A 16,556-nucleotide genomic window follows, 5' to 3' on the forward strand; every position below is an offset into this window, starting at 1 on the left:
ACTGCAGCTGGTCTCTCCATCACTCACCTGAGACTGCTCTCACCAAGCAGACGTTGTCCAGTCCTCGCCTTACCTGACTGTGCCCCAACACTACAGGCTATCTCCTCCCAGACACCTCCATTTCTCTCGGCTGCCATGAACTCTCAGTCTCCACCTTTGACCACTGCCTTTTTTACAGGCTCCATTTCTTCTACTTGCCATTAAATATTGCTGTTCTGTGCAACTTCATCATCGGCCCTTTGCTTCTTTCCCCACACATTCTCCTTGGTCTATCCCAACCACAACCACAGTTTCAAGTAGCATCTAGCTCTCTGTTGCTGAGCTCCAGGCCTACTTTCTAGCTGCCTCCACTTGAATGCACCATGGACACCATACATTCCATGTGTCCATCCACGTCCTGTGTTCTCTATTCCAGAGTATGACCCCTCTGTCCATTCAACTCTCCAGAAACATGTGAATCAAAAAGACTCCTTTCTCCTCCTGTGCCACACAGTTACCAAGGGTTGTGGATGCTGTCTCATTATCAGAGCCATCATCATCTCCCAATGACCTCTGCTACTACCTTAGTTCTGACCTCGTGCTCTTCTTCCTGGACTATGAGATTATTTCCTTCCTCATCTTCTGGCCTCTAATTCGTCCTTCTCTAGTCCTTTCTTTTTGATCACCACTTGAGTGAGATTTTGAAAATACAAATCTGAACATGTCAGATCCCTGCTTCAAATATTCTTCAGTGGTCTAAAGCTAAAGTCTAAGCTCTTTATCCCAACATTCAAGACCCTTCATGATTTGCCCCAACCTCCTCCAGCTCCATCACCCCTCCCACTCCCAAATGCCCTCTGTCCAGCCACGCTGACTTGTCTAGCCCCAGCCATGCTACATTCTCTCCTGCCTCCATGCTTCTGCACACAATCTCTTAACTCAGAATGCTCTTTGCTGCCTGGAAGAAAGGCCTTCTCGCTGTCTCTTTACCCTTAGAATTGGGTTCTCCCTCTCCTGGATCCCCCAGCTCTCTGTCAATATATATCACACTCCATGGTAACCCCTTATTCACCTGATACATTTCCATTGGGCCCCTACTTTATACCATATCCTGTTATAGACACAGGAGCTGCTGAGACTAATATGACCCATTGCCAGAGCTCAAGATGTTCCTAGTCCAGTGGTGGAAACACACGTAAGTAGAATACTGCACACCGTGGGGTCAGTGAAGAAACAGAGGTTGCAGTGGGTGCTGGAAAGCACAGAGGTGGACCCTAACTCTACCCGGAGAGCTCAAGAACGTTCATATCGCCAAATCCCTTACTAAGCCATAAGTTCCCCCAGGGAAGAGAAGGTGACATTTATCTATACACATACCATACACCCTTAATAAATGCAGATATTATGTTCTCAATTCATAATGAATGCATGATCAAACGAAGAAATGAGAGCAAGTTTTCTCACTTCCCCCCCTGTCTCCCCACCACTGTGTTAATCCCTCTATTACAGCCTATGTCACCCTGTTGTGATTTTTAAATTTAGGCTGTGAGCTTCTTAAGAGACTATGCCTGATTAATTTCTGTTGTCCTGGCACCCAGAAAATGGCATGGCTTAATTAAAAAAAAAAAAATCACTTTATCTTTCTCCATTAAGTGCATACATTCACACCCCTTCCTTACCCTCAGTCTTCAGAGCCACAGATATGGAAGAGAAGGAGAGGTCTGTTCCTTGTGCCACCACAAAGGCCCCCACACAGAGGGTCTCCACCAGGGAGTACAGTGACTCTCTATTTCAGAGAGTTGGGTGGAATATTAGTAGTCATCCACCCAGGGCAATTTTCCAATCTCTCTCTCTCTCTCTCTCTCTCTCTCTCTCTCTCTCTCTCTCTCTCTCTCTCTCTCTCTCATCCCCCTGCCAGACTCTGACTTGCATGTTGTCAGGTAGCTCATTTCCTATAATGTACGGAACCCACTAGCCCAGCGATTTTCAACCTTTTTCATCTCGTGGCACACACAAAATAATTACTAAAATTCTGCAGCACACCAAAAAATATACTTATTGCCGATGTGACCAAAAAATAGGCATAATTTTGACTCATTCACACCAGACGGCCATTGTTGTGTTAGCTGTTGCCATTATTTTTATTTGATAATCTAGGGGGAAAGAGGTCAGTGCTTCTGACTAAAATGGTCAGATACAGCATGTTTTAAAAATTCTTAAGGCACATCAGCGTGCCTCTTGCGGATATTCCTGCGGCACCCGGGTTGAAAATCGCTGCACTAGCCAATAGCTACCTAGGTGGGGCTGCTGTAGAGTTCTTCCTCACGCATGGGGGAGGCACCGCAATGTAGTAGAAAGAGCTTGAGAGTGGGGCAAATCCGGATTCAAGTCCTGGTTTCCCATTTCCTAACTTTGCAAACGAGGTATTAACCTCTCTGAGCCTCCATTTCCTCATTTGCGAAATAGAGATAATGATGACATATTTTATTGTCATGAATAAATAGGAAGGCCAGTGTGAGGTGATTATCCTAGTGTCTGAAATATAGGCCCCTAATGTCGCCTTTTATGGAGTCAAATTTACCTTCTAGTGACTGCACTCATCGGCTGTAGCTCGACCCACTGGAAGCTCCACAAAATCTCAGGACTTCCGGGCTCCACAGCCCACGGTTTCTCCACTCCCCTCCTCCCTCTTTCCTCTAGGGCACTCTCTCTCCCAATTGCCACCTGCTACACTCCCGCGCCACACCCCCTAGCTCTCTGGATACCTTCACAGATGTCACCGCGTTCCTGGAATCCCGCACTGCAGCTGCAGCGGCCCACGGGCACCAGCCATTCGCCATCCGCGCCGCAGTGCATGCGCGGGGGGCTGCCGGGCTCCCCTTCGGAGTGGGCCACGCACGTTCCGGTCACCTCCACCAGCGTGGAGAAGGCGCTCTCGGCCGCGGTGGCTGGGAACGCCGCCAGGCCCCGCACCGTGGCGCGGCACTGCTTGTAGTAGACGCGCACGGAGACCAGCGCCACGCATGCGCCCACGTCCTGGAAGGCCAGGTGGAAGCCCCGGCGGCTGAGCGGACCGATCTCGCGCACCTCAGTGTTCAGCTTCATCTTGCGCTCGCCCAGGTCGCCCTGAGTGAAGCTTTCGTCTGCTGCGATCGTGTCGATCTTGCGGGGCCGGCCGCTGCCTGGGCGAGGATGCCCACGGCCCAGGTCGGCCTCGGTTTCCAGGTAGTAGACGTTGAAAGTCTCCTTGCAGGTGCCGGCGGCGCCGGGGATGCTGCTGCAGTCGCGCAGTGTGAACTGCAGCTCAACGAAGATGCGCTGCCCACGGCCGCGGCTGATCCAGCCAGTCTGCAACCAGTTGTCTTGGTTGGGCTCCAGCACATTGCACACCTGGTATGTGCGGATGGGGCGGTCGTGCTCGTCCACTCCGCTGATCTCCTCCCACTGAGGAGGAACAAAAAGATGCGAGCAGCTCAGAGCCAAGGTGCCCCTGGTAGGTAGAATCCTGGCGGTGACAGGCGGAAAACCCCCTGCCTCATCATTTTGAATTCTCCTCTCCCGCCTAACCCTGGTGGCCCCCACCACTCGCTATACACACTCCTGAAATTACAAGATGCAAAGCCAGGAGAAACGTTGGAGACAACTGAGCCCAATTTTTCACTTTATAGATGGGGAAACTGAGGCTCCAGAGTGAGATGGACTTGACTAGATATACATATGGAGTTGATAACAGAGGTAGCAATGGTGCCTGGAGTCTTTTGCTCTCCCTCCCGCCCCCCAATGCCCTTTCCATGATACCAAGCTACTGTCACATGGCCACATCTTCCCACTCTGACCCTGTTTCTAATCCTCTTTTAGGATTCCAAGCCTTGCTTGTCCATCAATCCGTCAATCAACAAAATTGCTTATAGGATCTACTGTGTGCAAGGCACGTCTAGCATTGGCTGCATCCAGAGGCCACATTTCTGTTCCTAGACACAGCCAGTTCTCTCGTCACTTATGCTTATTTATTTATTTACTTATTTTTCGACTAGGCCCTGGCTGGTTTAGCTCAGTGGATTGAGCGTCGGCCTGCGAGCTAAGTGTCGCTGGTTCGATCTTCCAGTCAGGGTACATCAGAGAAGGAAAACTCTGACTCCAAAAAACCTCCGCTGCCTTGCGGCATACCTCTTCAGGGAAAAGGCTAAGGGAGTAAACCCCGACAGAAAATCCGGAGCCGGAGTCCCTAAGGCGGTTTGACGTTGTAGTCAACACCGGCAACTCCTGCGGCGCACCTGAAGCCAAGCTGTATTGACTCCGTCTTTCCCTTGGACCCTTCAGCTGCGAAGAGAGGGGGGGTCTGCTGCATGGGCAACAGCAGACCCTCCATATTACCCTGCCCAGGCTCTGTAGCTTCAGCGTCATCGCACTTGATTCAACACGGGAGGAGACAGATACCATGTCACTCCCGAGTCGGACTGCACAACCATTTTCGGCGGTGCAGATAGACTCTTAAGAAGCTACACCATCATCTCTCGAGACGGACGGCTTCCGACGACGACGATTTTTCGACTGTCTGACTTAAGACTCAACAATTTCTAATAGGCGACTCTGGCTTGAAGCCAGGCTGCTGCAGACCACATGTTCTGAGGAGCATTTTGATCTGATGAAACCAGGGGGAGCTAAAGAGACCGAGTCCTGGACCACCATAGGATCCTCGTGATAGGGAGGGAAAGGTTTACACTTACCCCATTGCTCGGCAATGCAGTCCAGCCCAGCTCAGCCTGGGAGGCTTTGGAATCCAGGAGGATGACTAGGGAGAGAGGAGAACAGAGGTGTCAGAAAGCCAGGTTAGGAGGGTGAGTTCACTATAAATTTGCTAACTGAAGGGATGGTGAGTGCCACAAAGGACACAGACAAGGTTTCCCCACTCCATACAGCCCCAGGAGGGCATGTGAGTAGTTCAAGTCCAGAGACAGGTAGCTACGTGGTTAGGAAAAGAGCCAGTATTAGTTTCCTGTGGCTGCTGTAACAAATTACCACAATTTGGTGGCTTATAACAGCAGAAATTTATTCTCTTACAGTTCCTGAGGTCAGAAGCTGGAAATCAGTTTCATGGGTCTAAAGTCAGGGTGTCACCAGGATGGGTTCCTTCTGGATGTTCACAGGGGAGACTCCATTTCCTTGAATTCTTAGAGCTTCTAGTGGTTACCCAGATTCCTTGGCTTGTGGCCCTCTCCTCCATTTTCAAAGCATATCACTCCAGTCTCTGCTTCTGTCATCACATTGCCGTCTCCTCTGGCTCTGACTCCTCCTGGATACCATTTATAAGGACCATTGCAATTATACCACACCCATCCAAATAATAAAGGACAATTTCTCCATTTCATGATCCTTAATTACATCTGGAAAGTCTTTGTCATTTAGGGTAACATTCACAGATGTGAGGATTAGGATGTGGACATGCTGGGAGGAGTAATTATTCAGCCTGCCACAGAGTCTATGACAAGTACTCTAAGGCTGGCTATAAAATTGAGGGGGGGGTGCATTGTCAGTGACCCCCCCCCCCAGCATTTAAAGGTTTCCTAAATTATAACTGAGCATCAAGGAGAGGGAGAAAGTGAGTATATCAGAGGATTCCTGTATACAGCCCAGAATCCATGCAGACTCAAGGGCTCTTTTGAGGTCTGAGGTCACCAGGGATAGAGGAGACTCTAACGTTTTTACTCGACTTCTAGGGTCTCTGTGGCCAACAAAGTGGAGATATCCTCTTAGCAGTAGGATAAGTAAAAATCTCTCATTTCCTCAGCCAGACTCTTTCCCAGGGGCTGTCTTTGAAAGAATGTCAGCAGTCCTTTTATATATAAAAACCACGACTCCTCCTGCACCAGAGAGACTTGGAGTTAATTTTCCCCCAAGAAGCATCAGCCCAGCAGTCTGAATTCTGCTCTAAGTCTCAGTCCCAGAGAAGCACGGGTTTGGACAGCGCAGCAGCAGCCCAGAGGCAGGAGCCCAGACCGTCGCCAAATCTTGGAAGATTACTCGTCTGGAGCTTAAGCAAGGGGAGAGGTCTCCAAAGTGAGGGCCTCTAAGAGAGTTGACCCCAAAGGCCTCAGCGACGGCAGCATTCGGATTTCAGTATAACTGACAGGACATTGGAAATTGCATATTAGAAAGCGTCAGAAATCCAGCGCCCCGACCAACCTCGCAGTTGAAGCCTCAGAATTCTGCACCTGGATATGACGCCTCTGGATTCAACGGAACATACAGCTCCTCCAAATTCAGATTCAGGGCAAGACTGGGGCTCTGATACCGCGGGCAGCCGCAAACCCGACAATGCGGACCGCTCTGTTGTAGTCCACGCTCCGAATTCAGCACTGCGGTGCGGACAGCTCCTGGATCAGCACGTCGGGCAGCTCCTGGATCCAGCTTCCCCTCCCTAACCCCCACCCCCACAGCGTTCCACCTCCAACTGGCTGCACAGTTGTCCCCTAGCCCGCACCGTTCAAGCTCCATCCCGTCCCCCTGTACTCCGATCTCATCTCCGCATCCCCCTTCTCCTCTGCTCTCTTCTCCCTGCCCCCACACCTCCCACTTCCAATTGCTCAGCCTGTCCGTCTCACCGACCCGTGGACCGCCGCCTCTGGCTCCCATGGTTCCTGGTTTCTTTCTTCCCCAGCCTCCCAGGTCTCTAGCCCCCAAGCTCCTCAATGCCCCTCTCTTCTCCATTGCTTAGCCACCTTTTTCTCTATCTCTCCATTTCTTCTGCTTTTCGCTGCCCGCATGCTTCACACCCCAGTAGAGACTCCAGTCTCTCCATACGACTCTACCAGCGCTCCAGCTCTTCAGCCCCTATTTTTTGGCATCCCAGTCTCCAAGAACAGCCCCCAGTCTCCTCACCTTCCTCGGCGGTCCCGGGCCTCCCTGGTCCCAAAAGCAATGCAAGAGAAAGTGGCATCAGACAGACAAGCAGGCGCAGCGGATGTGGGCCAGCGCCAGTCTCCATGGTCCGCAAACCGAGCTGTCAGTGCGGCAGCGGCGGCTCAAGCCGCGCCAGCCCCGGCCCCAATGAGTAGCGCCCCCAGACCCCAGCGCCTACGGGGGGAGGGACCTTACCGGTGACCATCAGCCATGGGAACCAATCATTAGGCACAGCTGCTGGAGCTCCCCCAATCCCCGCCAGCAGAGAATGGAGGGGTGGAGTTTCATAGGCCAGGGGCGGAACAGCGAACTGGAGAGGGAAAGGAAGGGGTCCCTCCAATCTTCGAACCTTGGGGGTGGGGCAGTGCTGAGCCCTGGCTGGACTCCTGGGGAGGGGGATGAGCTGGTGTCCATGGCCCAGAACGCTAAACCTCAGCCCCTCATTACTGAGAAGTGGATAATGTGGGCGTGGCTTCAGAAGGGGCGAAACTTGAGGAGTCAGCGGCGCTTGCAGTCTCTGAACTAGCCTGGAAGGTCTCTTGTCCCCAGGACTTGCAGGGGTCTTGATGTCCTGACCCCAAGCTCTTGGAGCTCCTCTATCTCCCAGCCCTTGGCTTCTTCAGTGTCTGCGGCTCCTAGTGTCTCATGGCTCGGTCCCGCCCCCTTCTCTCCCCGCCCTCGTCACACACACATTCACACTGACAGGAGGAAAGGACCAAGCCCGCCTCTGGGAGCTGCTGGAGAAAGGAAAGCAAAGTGGGAAAGAGTCCCACCCTACTAGCAACGCTTCTGAAGCTGGGAAACCATGTGGATGCCGAGATGGGGCGGTGGTAGATTTTGCATGAATGATCTATTTCAACGGTTCTTGCTCTTGCTGCCAGGACACAGGCAGCACTGTCCACAACCAACCGTGTCCCCTAGTCTGCTCAGAGCCTGGAGCTCCCCCTTTGATGATCCCTCTCCGTCCACCCCAGGGAATTAGTGAGGTGTGCCGCGGCTGGACAACTAGGGGTCTTTGAGAGAGGCGGAGCAATCCTCGCCACGTTTAACCAGTGCGGAAGAAGCTGCAAGGAAACGTGGAACACGACCTTTATCTAGTGAAGGTCATTTCTGTGCAAGATGAGGGTTTAAGGCGTTGGTGTGGGGAGGGTTGGGGTCCTCCAGGATGAACGAGGCGGCTATTGAGCGCCACCATCTGGGCTGCACTTGAAAGAAGATAGCTCCACCCACCCTGTGGCTGTTCAGAGAGCTCTTTTCTTGGGGGAACCCTACCCCTCTCCCTTTCGTAGCTGAAGCAGTCTTGGGAATGAATGTGAGTCCTGTGTCTACGTGACCCGTGTGACCCGAGTGTCTGTGCATTTTGTATGTGTGCATTCCTCCCACCGCCAACCAACAGTTACTGGGCCCCTAGCTCTGGGCTGAGCATGCTCTGGTCAAGGACCCTGTCTCTGCCACAGTCCGTACTTCCTTGAGCACCGAGTGTAATGAAATTTTCTGGCAAGGTAGAGCCCTAGCCATTTACAAGCTGCTTTCATGCGTCATTTCTCTGTGTGTGTGTGTTTAGTACGTTTTTAAAAGCACACTTGCTTGCTCACAGACATACTTGCTGGGCAGTAGCAATGGAAGCGGCTGGGAGGAATTGGATTCCTTTGCCTGGAGACTGAAGCCCAGCGAGGACGCCGAAGGAGGTGTGGCGTCTGGCCAATCTCTGAATGGTGACAGGAGCATCTGAAATCAGATCCACCTGAAAGACTCTTACACCCCCATCCTCTTCCCATCTTCATTCTCCTCACGCTTGCTCCCCCTCCCCCTGCTGCCCGCACCCCCTCCAGCATTGGAGATATTTTTAGAGACTGCTCAGAGACCCAGGATTTCTTTCATTTCAAAAGGAGTCTTCACTCCATCACTCCTCTCCTCTCTCTTCAAAACCAGGTCCCATACCTTTGCAGTCTCTAAGGCGCCAGCTATGGCACCTTACCTGAGCTCTAGGGACTTCGGTGCAGAGGCTCTAGCCCTCGGTGCTAAAACAAAATACAGGCTCCCTATGAGCTTCGCAAGGATCATTCCTGAGCCAAACCTACCTGGGCAATTTTCTGGAGAAAGCCACTGAGCATGTCCCATAAACCCCTGGTTGTCAGGAGCCTGGTTCCCACCCTCTCCCACCACGTACACCAGCAGGCACCTTAGAGGAAGAGCCAGATCTAGACCCTAGGAGTGGAGGGGAGAAGAAAAAAAGATGTTGTGAAATAAGCCTTGTCTTTCTTCCTCTGAACAATTCATTTATAATAAAAACAAAACGGAGAAGCCCCAGAGTATGCAGATATATGCAAATTAGCCAGATCTGAATAAGAGTTGCTCTGAGGTAGGACTCCACTCTACTAGGAGACTGCGGAATAGACACCTCATGAAGAAATTCACAAGGGGCTTACAAGGAAACTAAGCCATGGTTTATGGGGACCTTTAAGTGCTGGGGGCCAGTCAGCCAGGGGCCAGGTTAGATCCCCCCCTGAAACAGTGAGCTTGGAGAGTGGATTGGAGGTGGGAAGAGGGTGTGTGTGTAGGGGTGAGTTTTCTGGCCATGGTGCTGAACCCACCAGAGCCCTGATCCTCTATTTTCAACTGGACTTGGGACATCTCTGCCACTACCTTCTCCTCTGGTCTATAACCAAGATCCTCTGGCCCATAACCAAAATCCAGTGGTTGGAATCTCCAGGAGACAAGCAGCCTTACCACCTATAGTAGGAGTGGAGGGGCCTGAAACCAATGTAGAAACTCTTGTTTTTTTAAGATTTTATTTTTCATTTTTAGAGAAAGAGGAAGAGAAGGAGAAAGAGAGGGAAAGAAACAGCAATCAGTTGTCTCTCACACACCCCCAACTAGGGATCTGGCCTGCAACCTAGGCGTGTGTCCTGACTGGGAATTGAACCGGCGACCTTTTGGATTGCAGGCCAGCACTCAATCCACTGACCCACACCAGCCAGGGCACTTTCTCCCTGAGTGTGGAGGGAAGGAGTCACAGGCCTCCAGTCAGAGTGAATTCTTTTCTAGGACAAGAGACTCACTGCCAAAAGGAAGATGGAGGTTATAAACAAATGTTTAAACTGTATTTTTTCTAAGATAAAAGAAAGACAAAACATTTAATTTACTGAGTTTGAAAATTAATCAAAGAGAACCTTTAGACTATCGAACACATCACACCTCATTTTTCACAGTTAATGTGGGGTTAGAATATAATTTATATATGGCCCAACACAGTGCTTGATGCATAGTTCCGGTATGTTTTATTATTCACCTTCATGGTTAATCAAGGTAAAAAACAGAAAGGAAAAAAGGAAAGGATAAAGAAAGGTTAGGTGGTGAAGCAGGAAAAGGAAGAGAGAGAGAATTAGAGAAACCGTGGTAGAAGAAAAGACAGAATGAGGGAAAGAAAGAGACAGCTCTGTGAGAAGAATGTGGCTAGAAAGCAAGGAGCCTGAAGGAAATGTATTTGAAGAGACAGGAATATTATCAGGGCAGGCTGGCTGGCCAGCTGCCAAGCAGCCTCAGAGGTGACACTTACTTACCTTGGTGGATTCATCATGGCCCAAGCTCATAAACTTGACTTCACAGTACTAAGAGAGAGCCTACATATTGAGGGGTTGGGAAGTAGATCATACTAACTCAGCTCCTAACCTGCTATCTGAGCCAAAGAAGCAATGTATTAATATACGATGAGAAATGGAACTGCCGAGGGGCCAGAACGCTCACATTGCCATGTCCAGCAAATTCCTCCCCTGTGGAAACATGTGCACAGGAAGCCAAGCTATGATGTGAGGGCTGTTCTGAGGGTGTAAGGAGACAGAGTTGGATGGTTTAAATATTTGATGGCATCAGGCTCTAACAGCTTTGTGCCTCCAAATCCTCAGTAGGAATAAACTTGCCATGGACAACTGAGTGACAGTCCTGGGGGCCAGGGGTGGTAATGGGACCCATCAACATATGCTTCTCAAACTCTCTTTTCTCAAATCTTAGTTCTATATCTGAGCAGCCAACTTCAGGATTAAAGCAGTCCTTTTAAAGTTAAATTACCAAAATGATATAAACTAATCAAAATTTTATAAGTAAAAAGTAAACATGTCCATTCATTTCACTCTACGCAGTCCCATTTCAAAATTTAAATCATGCTAATAGATTGATATATACCTTTCATGATATTTTCTCCACACACACACCACACACACACACACACATCCCTTTACAGAAAATAAATATATCTTTTGGTGAGGTAAACAACGTTGATTACCTACCCCTAATTCCTCTCCCCTCTCATATTTGTTGTTGCTGAGAAATCTCCAATTTTGTTATGTTCATCTACTGCACCCGTTTGCTCAGAGAAGATGACACTATCCCCAAGTTCAGGGATGAATAAAAATTGTTATTGGCTAATTCTTTTCAGCCATTCCATGCCTCAGGGTTAGATTAGGCATGGGTATGTGACATAATCCTGGCTGTCTGAATTGGGGATTCTAGAAAAATTTTTTCCTCCTAATAAGAGATCCCATTCCTTCTCTGTATGTCATGTCAGCATTTGACACCTGGATCTGCTGCAGCCATCCTGACATTGCGGGGTCAGAAGGGCATGAACACCAGGGAACAGGAATCATGGAGACCACTCTAGGGCCTGTCTGCCGCAGACAGAAATATTTATTTATTTATACTTCTTAATAGAAAAATTCTTTTTTAAAATTGATTTTATAGAGAGAGATAGGAAGGTAGAGACATCAATTTGTTATTCCACTTATTTATGCATTCATTGGTTGCTTCTTGTATGTATTCTGACAAGAGATTGAACCCGCAACCTTCGTGTATCAGGATGATGCTCTAATCAACTGAGCAACCTGGACAGAGCTACAGACAGAAATATTTAAACCTACTCAAGTGAAAGGAGAATAGTTATTGGCTGGGTAGAAACATCTCCTAAGAATGAACTGAACACCTGGCAGGAAATGGAGCTGGGTCTCGAGGCTGTCAGATACTGAGGCAGCTGTTCTATCCTTTTAAAAGTCTTCTTTCTGCTTATTCTCTTTTTCTCTTTCTTCCTAGGATCAAATTCCTCTGGTTTCTTCTTCTTTTAGCAGAGTTGCTTCATTTTCTTTTTTTGTAGACAGAGGGCTCACCTCAGCCTATGTATAGCATCTGCCTCCTTATAACGCTGATCTGCTCATGACCTTGGCTTGTTATGGTGTCTACTCTGGCTTCTACTGTGGTTCTGACTCTGAACAACCTTTCAACTTACTTTCCCGCAGCAAATTTTGGCAAATTCTTTGGGGAGGAATTTAACTAATTGCCTAGCTTGGGTCAGATGGATACTGGTTCAAAAACTGTGGTAAGGGGAATAGGATCACATGATATAAGGATGGTCACTTAAGCAGGGAACTCTGAATAAGGAGGCACTCAACTCAAGTCTTTAATTTTGTTCCATTGCATTAAACTGGTCAGTAGAAAATGGAGGTGACTATCCTGGCCAGAGGCCTCAGCCTGCCTGAAGAGCTATTCTGGTCATTGTGACATTGCATGTAAACTCCGTGGAGACATGAAGTGCATTTATCTTGTTTGTTGTGGTATATTCAGTACCTAGAACTATGCTTGGCACCTTGCATGCCCTCAATAAATATGCAAAGAATGACAATGAATGGGACTTTAATAACATGACTCAGTATTCCTGTCCAAATTCATTTTCCTAGAAACTTAAATGTCCCAGGGAAGTCAATTAGTTTCCCCTCTGAAATACAGAACCTAATTGTAGATTTCACTGCTCCCTTTTCTCAGGGTTATGGGTTGAGCTGAAGTGGAAACATGATGGGAAGGGACATGTATAAGTGCGCAGAGGGGTTGGTGGGGATAATTACTCTATTGTGTGGAATGGGTTGAAATTAAAATATGGAGGAGGGGGTGAAAAGAAGAAGCAGAATGGTCAGGGGAGAACATAGCATCATTCTGCCTTGGTGGAGACCAGAGTGATCTCTAATAATCATAGCCTGTCCTTAAAATGACATTTCTCAAGTCTAATGATTGCATCATAAACATAATAATTCTTGCTGCTGGTTCTGTGTCAAACATGTGTTCAATGCCTTATTTTGTTTAGTCCTTACTACAAATTTGTAAGATGGCTATGGTCATATATTTCCTTCTTCCTTCTGCATTCAAGATTCTAAAAGGGTCACTTACATTCATTTATCCATTGAATTTGTTGAAAGACACTTTCATTTTAATCAAAGTAATACTGTATGTAGTATTAAAAGTCAAATGATATTACAATGCTTACAATAAAAATAAAAATTCCCTGCCTCTCTCCACGTCTATCCGCAATTCCTGAGTTTCATTCCCCAGAGCCAACCACTTTAACACTTTTGGTTGTATCTCCTGGTATTTCCTCACACTTGCTGAACATGGTACTCAGTCCACTGCCCCTTACGACTCTGGTATGCCCATGGTGTTGGCTTGGCACGGTGTCTCTGAAGGCACAAGTTGTCTTTCATTAGTGGGATACTTTCCTGCTCCGACTGTGCTCTACAAGCCTCAGGGCACGGTCATTTGGGGTCATGAGGCTACTAACACACATGAAACAGTTTGTAAACAACTCAGCTCACATTTACTAGGACGTGCTGTGCCAGGTTTGATAGGTAGTATGGCACAATGATTAAGAGCACAGGCAAATAGAAACAGAGGCATGGAGACATGGAACAGACTGGCAGCTGTCAGAGGGGAAGGGAGAGGGGGAACTGGATAAAAGAAGGGGAAATGATTAACTGAAAAACATGTATGCATAACCCATGGACACAGACAATAGTGTGGTAATGGCCTAAGAGAAGTGGGACTGGGGGCTGGGTGGAGGTGGACAAAGCGGGGAGCAGGGAGATAGGGACATCTGTAATAGTGTCAATAATAAACAAAAAACAAAAAAACAAAGAGCACAGGCAGATGCAGAAACTCTAGCCCAGTCTCTTTCTACCTCTCTCAGCCTTTCTTCACCTGTCAAATGGGGAATCACAATACCCATGATGCAAGATCGACGTGAGACTGGGAGTATGTCATGGACAAACAAATGTCTGACACAGGGCTTCTGCGCCATTCCATCAGACTGAGAAACCATGTTTGACAGAGCTCTTGAATGGTCAATGGAATCTGAACAGGAAGGAAAAAGAAAATCCATTACAAAAAAAGAGATGAGTTGAAGTGTAGACTTACAGGCAGAAATGAACAGAGTGTGTGCCTGGCCCCTGTGGCTCAGTTGGTTGGATGGCATATAGTCCCGTATCTGAAAAGGTCACGGGTTTGATTTGCCATCAGGGCACATGCCTGGGTTGCGGCTGGGTCTCCAGTCACGTCTCTGGTCAGGGCATGTAGAAGAGGCAAACAACGGATGTTTCTCTCCCTCTGTTTCTCCCTCCCTTCCCCTCTCTCTAAAATCAATAAGCATGTCCTTGGGTGAGGATTAAAAAATTAAATAAAAATGAACAGAGTGTGTTTGAGGAACAGTGAAAGGAGACTGATGTACCGTGAATGTCGTGTTCTTTTTAGATGCAGGAAACCATGTCCATGGGGCAGCTGAGGGCAGTCCTGCAGGGCAGACCACAGCGAAGTACTGACTACTGTAGGGTGGGTGGGGAAGGAATGAGGCAGCGAGCTCTGAGAGAAGCACTCGTGTGTGAGCAGCTGGCAAACGGATCGAATAGGACAAAGGGTGGGCTCAAGGGTGGCGTAGCCCAGCTTTGCCTGGTACCCTAGGGACCTGGCTGGGAGTTTAGAGAAGTAACTCATGTGGACCTCAGTAAGACAGAGTTATACCAGACAATCTCTATTAGCCCTTCCAGTCCTAAAATTCTATAATTTCTACTATTATAGGACTGATATGGTAGACAGTGGGAATATAGAAAGAGAGAAAGAGTGACAATGCTTTGCAAGTAGTATCCATATGACTTCATCACCATTTGGATAGATACTGGGGATAACAAAGTGCACTGGTGGTGACTAAGGTTTGAATACAGGTGCCTGAGAGATTAGGAAAGTGGTATGGACGTGACTCCAGCGTCATTGTAAGATGTCGATTCAACACGGGAGGAGACAGATACCGTGTCACTCCCGAGTCGGACTGCACAGCCATTCTCGGCGGTGCAGATAGACTCTTAAGAAGCTACACCATCGTCTCTCGAGACGGACGGCTGCTGATGGACGTGACTGGAAGCCACGCAAGGGAAAACCCTAGTAGAGGCGTGTTTCTGACCCCAGGCATGCGAACTTGCTGTTCCCTCTGCCTGGAACCTGCCTCCTCGAATGTCTGTCTGCATGGTTTCCTTCCTCTCTCCCTTCAGCTCACCCTCACAGTGAGGTCTTCCCCGACCAACCTACTAAAAACTATACAGCTCCCCACCCTGCGCTCCCTCTCCTCTGCTCCTACTTGGCTGTACTCTAGAGCACTTATTGGCATCCAACTACTCCCTTTTATTCACTGATTGGCAGACATCCTAATGTGGGAACTTTGTAAAAAACAGTATTCAAAGGAGTTTTATAGCTGTGTTGGCGAGTTTAGAAAAAAAAACTAATAAGAAAATAAAGAAAGCAAAAGGAAATTATTAGCTCCAGAAGAACAAAAATTGGACAAGAACAGAGATGTAATCATAGTTTACACTTGGTTAAACAATAAAAATATTATAGAGTATAACATATCCACTAGAGATTTAACCTAAAATAATGATACAGCCACAGAGAGGCAATGGAAGGGGAGAATTGGGAGAGGTTAATATATCAAGATAGCCATCCATTTCAGTCACGCTTGGGATACCTGTCCTGGGGTATCTTTCTGCTCCTACCAAGGCACGCTGCTCTTTGAACCTGTATAACTATCATCCTGAGGTTCCCCAAAAGCTTTGTGTCTATGTTAGATTTTTTAAAAAGCAGAACCCAAGTTTTCTCTCATCTTTTTTACTTGCCTCCTCATTGTATCCTTGGATGGTTTCCTGAGAAAGAAGGCATAGGAGAGAAAAAATGTGATCTTTTATGCTTAAAAAAAAAAAGTCTTTATTCTCTCCTTACTGTTTAAAAACTGGTTATAGAATTCTGGCTTCAAAATGATTTTTCCTCAGAATTTTGGAGGCAATTCTCCCCTCTTCTGGTTTCCAGTGCCATTCTATGCCCAGATTCTTGGTATATAACATTTTCCCCCCAAAAAAGCTTTTTTGATCTTCTCTTTGTTTTCAAAATCTTAAAATTGCATCTTATGCGTACCTCTTTTTAGTCATTGCTCACTTAGAAGGCTGCTGCAGTCCAGAAAGACATGTCCTGGGGAATTGTCTTGTATGACTTCTTTGATAACTTCTCCTTTCAGTGTTATCTATACTCTCCTAATGGAATTTGTATTAAACATTGAACTCCAGGATTGACCCTCTAATACTCTCATATATTTTCCAAATTCCATCTTCAGGGTTTTTTTCCCTACCTCCTGGGAGATTCTTTGGCTTTATCCTCCTAAATTTCTAATAAAATTTTAAATTTCAGCTCTTATATTTAATTTCCAAGAATTATTTTTTTGCTCTCTGATCAACCCCCCCTCCCCTTTTATATAGAACTCTGTTCTTGTTTCGTGAATGTAAAATCTCTGGCATATTAGATGACAGTATTTTGTCATTTGCTTGTTTTAT

At 47.7% G+C, this 16,556-nt stretch overlaps 1 protein-coding gene across 1 annotated transcript in view; it reads right to left on the minus strand.

The window, feature by feature from the left end:
* EPHA10 (EPH receptor A10) overlaps window positions 1-7,011 on the minus strand; it is a 34,877-nt gene extending 27,866 nt beyond the window's left edge. The window contains exons 1-3 of the mRNA XM_090269141.1: window positions 6,859-7,011; window positions 4,707-4,771; window positions 2,745-3,423 (exon numbers count right to left, since the gene is read on the minus strand). Of these exons, the coding sequence (XP_090125267.1) occupies window positions 2,745-3,423; window positions 4,707-4,771; window positions 6,859-6,964 (850 nt within the window). The 5' untranslated portion in view covers window positions 6,965-7,011. The remainder of the gene's footprint in view (window positions 1-2,744; window positions 3,424-4,706; window positions 4,772-6,858) is intronic.
* Between the last annotated feature and the right edge of the window lie 9,545 nt (window positions 7,012-16,556).

Source organism: Furipterus horrens, unplaced genomic scaffold (assembly GCF_987537825.1).
Source record: "Furipterus horrens unplaced genomic scaffold, mFurHor1.1.pri manual_scaffold_3, whole genome shotgun sequence".
Lineage (NCBI taxonomy): Eukaryota > Metazoa > Chordata > Mammalia > Chiroptera > Furipteridae > Furipterus > Furipterus horrens.